At 33.2% G+C, this 7,413-nt stretch overlaps 1 protein-coding gene and 1 long non-coding RNA gene across 2 annotated transcripts; both read left to right on the top strand.

Annotated features, from left to right (window-relative positions):
* The first annotated feature begins 239 nt into the window (after positions 1-239).
* Positions 240-4,574, top strand: LOC143070543 (photoreceptor-specific nuclear receptor-like). Its single transcript, XM_076244795.1, has 7 exons — positions 240-593; positions 969-1,072; positions 1,307-1,525; positions 2,413-2,612; positions 3,061-3,295; positions 3,807-3,912; positions 4,437-4,574. Exons 1-7 carry the CDS (start codon positions 361-363, stop codon positions 4,567-4,569), a joined length of 1,230 nt encoding a protein of 409 aa, XP_076100910.1. The 5' UTR covers positions 240-360; the 3' UTR covers positions 4,570-4,574.
* A 598-nt stretch (positions 4,575-5,172) lies between these two features.
* On the top strand, positions 5,173-7,413 carry LOC143070542 (uncharacterized). Its single transcript, XR_012976573.1, has 2 exons — positions 5,173-5,334; positions 6,976-7,413. It is a non-coding gene; the product is annotated as an uncharacterized LOC143070542 (long non-coding RNA).

Below are 7,413 nucleotides of genomic sequence, written 5' to 3'. Positions count from 1 at the left end.
CGTAACCATTCATCAAATATAACCAATTAAAACAAATACTATATCTTAAGCTGTGAACAATTTTAAACAAACATATCTATTATTATTAGTTACACTTTTCAAGGAGACCAGATGCATGTTACGTTTAAGGGAATCTGAGAAGGAAGGTGATTTCGAACGTCTCACTGATAGATAACGCTTTCTATTGTAGCCAAAGAAACCATCAGACATTTGCCGACTACTAGCAGACATTTACCTCAAGACATTTATCAAATTTCCCATGATTCTAGGCATCTATCATCTGACGATACATCACAAGAAGACCGAAGTTCTGAAAGACTTGATCGTTACGACACAGATGACATTCGACATTCTCCACCAATGATATCGATAAATAGTTCTCCATCTCATGGCGTTACTGTGACGTCATCACACATGTCTCTTGATCATGAAGGACTTCCCGGAAGTTCATGTGGACCAATGAAACGTAATTCGCCTGGTCTGATATGTGTTGTCTGTGGTGATACGTCGAGTGGTAAACATTATGGTATCTTGGCATGTAATGGTTGCAGTGGTTTCTTCAAGAGAAGCGTCAGAAGAAAGCTGATTTACAGGTACGTCAACATCATAAGTTTCCTGACACAAAGTCAATTCGTGTTATCTATTAACGTTTTTGATAACGAGTTATTATAAACTTTCTTTAGTAAATGTAAGCCAAATTCTAATTCGTACATAGAAGATTTTGTGTCATTGACATTAACGGAATACTGTTTTGACTCCAGTTATTAACATGGACAGCTAATGTATAATGACAGTCAATCGGTTAAATTTCTTTAAGATATTTCAACAATTTCTGTCTCGGTGTGGTGCTATAAATTTTCACTGAAAACAATATAACATTAAAAAAAAGAAAATAAAGACATAATGTAAATTAATTCCTTTTGCTAATTCATTCTTACATAACTGATGAAAGAGGTTTAATTTTATAGATGCCAGGCCGGTTCGGGACTGTGTATTGTAGACAAGGCACATAGAAACCAATGCCAGGCTTGTCGTTTGAAGAAATGTATCCAAATGGGAATGAACAAAGATGGTAAGTTCTAGAATGGTAGTTACTAATGTACCTTTATGAAATATTGCTTATTCATTTATCCAATTTGTACCTGCAAATATCTTCTGTAAAAGTCGATTTTCTCAAGTTATCGTTTTGTTGCACCTTGACAGTGTAAATACCATGTCAGTAAATTGTCCAAAAACATATCCAAAACATGTTAATAAAATGCACTTCTTAAAGTATACTAAGTATATAATTTTTTTTTAATTCCAGCTGTTCAAAATGAGCGGCAGCCCAGAAACACGGCCCAGGTGCGACATGACCAATTAATAAGCGAACTTGATGGCCCATTTCCACATAATAATGCAACAGTATCTGCTACACATCCAGCTTTCAGCCCTGGACTGAACAACAGGTTTATAACTGGACTCATGACCTCAGATAATACCAGCACTAAGCTGGAAAATGACGAAAGAGGTTCGTCGCATTTTTGTAAGTTTAAGTAACACACATTACGATAAAGATAAAATGCGGAGTATCCGTATAGTTGTGAGCTTCGCATCTATATTTCAATCAGATTGTATTAATGACAGTTAGTATTAACTTATTTTTATGAACATAAAGTACTGCTACATTATATGTTGTGATGGGACGGGTAATGTTTAACAAAACACTGCCACAATTTTACTACATTTAGAATGATATAAACTTGAAGCTATCTGAGGTTCTTGATGGGCGATCCTTCATTTCTTTATTCTTTGACTATTATATTTTTGCCCCTTATTGTGCACTTTTCAACTTGTATTATCTATTCTGTTAACCCAAATCTAGAACCTCCTATCTGTCTTAATACAGGTTCCAATTTACAAGGTACTGAAACTGACTGAACGGGATTGAATAATTAGTCAAAACATTGTGGTAGGCCCACAAAAAGAAACCATTCAATTTTGACATATTTTTAAATAACCAAGTAAGTCAGTCATAACTTTTTGTTAAACTCTATACGAAACTTGTAAGAAGTGGATACAGGTTTTATGAAGAGAGAAATAAGACCACCGGATAGTTTCACATTTTCAATGATATATAAAAAGTAATTACAGTCTATTCCTTTTTTTGAAATATATGAACATTTCGCCGGAATGACCCAACATGTAGAAGAGCAAAACATAAATATTGAAAGAGAATAAAACAGCAGTAGCACAATCTACTGTGAATATATAACGTGCAAATGCTTTGCATGTAAATGTGGTCTACCTTTCAACACCAACTTGCTAATCATAGTATTACAATTGCATGGTACAGGGAATACACCAATCACTAAACAAACAGATTGAAAAGGATTTTCATTATGATGAATAATATTTGTCTTGTACTTTCAGCTGTCCATGATGAGAAAGTAGATGTGACTAGCCTTGACCAAGACCGAACAGGACATCCACCACCTGGACAGTTTCAGGATGTGTCGCTTTATTCTCCAGGTCAAGAGACCGTATATGAATGTTCAGCAAGGCTTCTATTTATGGCTGTTAGATGGACTAAAAATCTTCCGTCGTTTGCTAATTTACCGTTCAGAGACCAGGTATTATATGTTTTTGATTAAAGACTCTTTATACACACTTTTTGTCATTGTTCGTAAAAAAAATTCTGGAACCGGTAGCATATATTCAATATTGGTGAATATATTTGTCTCCTCTCAGAATATTATAAACATTTTTTCTCCTTTTTTCAACTACGAAATAAAACATACATGATCGACTTGCAATTGGTGACCTCTTATCAAAATACCCACCTGTATTGAGATATTTGACTTTTTATCTGCTTATACTTTTTATACAAAAAATCATGATACACGAGTCAAGCATTAAGTTCTAAACAAATACTTCACATTATATCATTTTTATCGAGAATTTGACTGGTAAACACGACAGCACAATTTTTGAATATATGATTGTTTTAAATATTTTTTTATTGCATTTTAAAAAGTTATGTATTGAATGCAGATTATGTTTACAGCCTGTTTTATTCAGGTAATACTTCTGGAAGAGTCTTGGAGTGAGATATTTCTACTGTGTGCCATACAATGGTCCATGCCTATGGATTCGTCACCACTACTTGTAGCCCAAGACCATGAACAACAGCCTAATGGTAAAACTGGTCCCACTGATATCAGGATTCTTAAAGACGTTTTTGCCAGATTTAAATCAGTACAAGTTGACCCAGCTGAATTTGCTTGTATGAAAGCGGTAGCGTTGTTCAAACCAGGTTTGTTCGATGAGAATAGTTTTCAAAAATCCTTACATTTGTATATTATTTTTTTTCTTCTAAAGTATGTTTTATTCGGTTGTTAATATAACATTTTAAAACATTCAAAATGCCATGTAAAAAAAGATATTACATTGTACATGTAGCTATCAAATTTATCTAGAGTAGACTGCTTTCTCTGGTAGTAGAAGAACCATTCGTTCTAATACTCGGATATCTTCATAACCTTTAAGAAGATAACAACGTCAATAATAGTGATATCCTTTGTTTTTGTGTGTCACTTGGTTGCTGTCTTATTGAACAGTGTGCATCAAATATCCGAATGAAATTTCTATACAAAATAATAAAATAAAAATAAAAATATCGCAACAAAATATCAACACAAAAACAATCAAGATATTACCCTAAAAACTAACCAAAAAATGACAATTACTTACTCAATATCAGTCTTACTTTCAATTATCTATATTATTGATTGTAATTAAACAACAATGGTTGTTTTATATTTCAGAAACAAGAGGTTTGAAGGATCCACATCAAGTCGAGAGTCTACAAGATCAAGCACAAATCATGTTAGGACAGCATGTGCGCACGCATCATCCAACACATCCCATGAGGTAATATCTTTTTTGTGAAGTAAATATGAAAAAGACATTGTTATTGAATGGTTTAAGGGGAGAAGATTGTTTTAAAAGTTGACGGACGGTGGCAATGTGTTTAAAAACGATGAAGTAAAGGCTGTATTTGAAATATTACCCATATATTATCTTATGTAAAGCTGGATATAATGGCTGAAATGTTTCCTAAAATTAAAACAGTTGTGAAGTGAACGTCAATGGGACAGCAACCATCCGACACTAAATAACATCCAGAAGTTATCATAGTTCCGATGTCTTTACAACAAATAAAGCCGTAAATTGTCGAGTGTTAACTGTTCCGCATGAAGGAGTTCTGTAATTTCACATACAGAATTTAAAGATATAACATGAACCCAAAGTCACTGAAAACAAATCTTGATCACGGATTAAAATCATTATCTAAATTATATGATTTGTATAGTATCAATTTAACGTGACAACAAAAATATAAATGAACATTTTCGATGTTAAACAATTTTAATAAATATTTTTATTTTCTACAGGTTTGGAAGGTTGCTTCTTATGTTACCGTCATTAAAGTTTGTTGGTTCAGATAAAGTGGAGAAAATCTTCTTTGGACGAACGATTGGAAATACTCCTATGGAAAAACTATTGTGTGATATGTTTCGAAATTAAACCTTGCATCTGTAAAATGATAAAAACGTTAACATGAATATAAATAACATTGTTATTAATTTTAATTTATGTCAAATTAATTCATCTAAATAAAATGAAATTCAAAAAATGAAGTGTTTGAATTAATTGGAATTTAGATCTGGTCGCATTGCTGTCTGTTGAATGTGAGCTGCATGTGTGTAATAAACATTGATTTGATCTCTGATACATTGATGCACCAAAAAACGTAAAAGACATGATTTGAAATAAGGTCAACGTAGGTTTTAAAATATGGAGAACAGAACAACACTTTAATTCATTTGAAAACAGTGGAAAGCCTTTGAAAAATATTTCATAAAAAGATTGAAAACATACGAAAAGTCAATAAATAAAACATTAATCATGGAGAAAAATCCAAACAGTATCCTAGACAAAAAGAATGCGGAATAAATAAAATAAAAAAACAAACGAAAAGACAAGCAATACTCCTCAAAACACTTCACAGTTATTAAATTTTGGACTGATTAAAACCCATTTAAAAGCGATCCAGTACTGAAATAGACAGTTGCCTTTGAACTATTGCGTTTACAATAGATAACAGAAACAAAGATAACCTACATTAGCATTTAGGAATTATATCTACAATGGTTATGTTCCATACATTGTTTGTTGTTGTACTCTTGTCTTTCCAAGTGGTGTTTGCCGATAACAATCTGGTGTTAAAGCAAAGATTGGATAAACTAGAAAATGAACTCAATGAGTTAAAATCTACACGTGGAAAAAATGGTATGTAATTTGTTAATTGTCACACATATGTTATGGTTATGATTATGTATTTACTATTTACCAATCCGGGGAAAATAAAACAAAAGAATGAAATGAATTAATGAGTAGATGATATCAAATATCATCCATTTCCAACTCTTGTTGCTGTTAATTATTTTTTTTACATCTTCAAATTTCTTCTGATGTAAGTTTAGATGGCCCAGTTATAAAATTGATAGGCTTCTTTTTGGAGTTAGATGGCCCAGTTATAAAATTGATAGGCTTCTTTTTGGAGTTAGATGGCCCAGTTATAAAATAGATAGGCTTCTTTTTGGAGAAATACGTAAATGATTGTGCGACTTATGTTTTAGCGATATTTCAATTTCTGATAATCATTTTGCTTTTAGAACAAATATCGAAAAACTTCCATAAGGTTAGAACTATTTAATATTCATCATGGATTTTGTTGTGTATTATTCCAGTGCTTTTAAATAAATCTCATTTTCTGGCCTAATTATAACCACGCTCCAAGGAAGCAGGGTATACTGCATTAATTACTTCTGTCCTTTCTCTCGTGTAGCTGACAACAAGTCATGAAAGTCGGCGCTTTTCCTCAACCATAAACTATAAATTAGAAGTTTGATATCAAGCTTATATATTTGGGCATGTAATACCGCTTGATGCGTTTGACATCAATGTCTCATCAACTTCCTGTTTACCGAATACTCATATCGGTTGCATCATTAGTAAGCACTATTCATCAATCTTAATTAAGTTACTTCTATTTATTCCATTGATTGCAAAAAAAAAAGGATGGGGATTTTTATTTTAAACCCACCATAGTTGTATTCGTCTGTTCCGGATCAGGAATTTTGTTGTTGGCAGAAATGTGGTAGTCCCTTACATTTATTCACAACTTCCCGACAATGTAGATGTACAAATAAGAACATGCGGTATGAGATAAATGACACCGAAATAACAACTACAGGTCACCATACGGCCTTTGTACAAAATGATGAACGAAAAACAAATATTAGTATGTTACACAGCAACAACCGACAACAACTGAATTACTGGTTCCTGACTTGGGACATGCACATATAGAATGTGGCGGTGTTAATATCGTTTGAAGTACCCCCTCCCAACCTTGAACAGTGGCATACCACAGAACAACATAAGACCAAAGTGTAAAAATCAGCTGAAAAGACTTAACTCATTAGACAAATACACATAAAAAACATCTAACAATAACACAGAGTGGACGTGGGCGGGTACTTATACACTCACACAAAAAAGGCTAAGTACATATTTGAAAATACTCCCAACTACTGACGGCTATTTTAAAGCAAATAACAACTAAGGGAAAAAATCTAAGACTGAAATATCAATTGGTACACGTCCAACATCCAATTAACTAAGTGTAAAGACGTTCCATACAATCAGAGAAAAACATGACCTTGTGCAATGCCAAGATTTATTTGCTTTTGTTTCGCAAATTATATTATTTCAACATCTTATTTTATTTCTATTATTTGTGCCACTAGTTTCTTGTAATTGACGTAGACCTTACATCTTTCTTTAATTATGTATGTGAAAAATTATAGCAAAATCATTAAGAGTCAGCTTGAAATGATGGTAAAAAATTAGAAATTCCCTTTTCAGATCAGAAACGCCTCCAACCATCTCTTCAAGTAGCCTTTAGTGCTGTTTTGGACGCCCATGGACAGAATACAGCGAGCCATAATCAGCCTATTAAGTATGATAAGGTATATACTAACATCGGGAACGGGTATGACAACAGTTCAGGCGTCTTTCATCCACCAGTGAATGGACTTTATCAACTTTATGCATCAATTGCAGTCGATGGAGATGATGCAGTTCATGCCGTTTTGGAAAAAAATGGTCAACCATTATGCGCTTGTACCGCAGTTCACTATAGTACCGGATCATGCATGGTTATAGTTCCACTCGCAGAGGGAGACACAGTTTGGATGAGGGAAGGTTTCGGAATACATGTAAGAGCAGGAAAATTGTCGGCATTTACGGGACTTCTGTTAGAAAGTTCAAACTAGACTACTAAATAAAGAGTACGATAAAGTA

The sequence above is a fragment of the Mytilus galloprovincialis genome, chromosome 4, assembly GCF_965363235.1.
Source record: "Mytilus galloprovincialis chromosome 4, xbMytGall1.hap1.1, whole genome shotgun sequence".
NCBI classification, from domain to species: Eukaryota; Metazoa; Mollusca; class Bivalvia; order Mytilida; family Mytilidae; genus Mytilus; species Mytilus galloprovincialis.
This window is presented reverse-complemented; position numbering and strand designations above follow the sequence as displayed.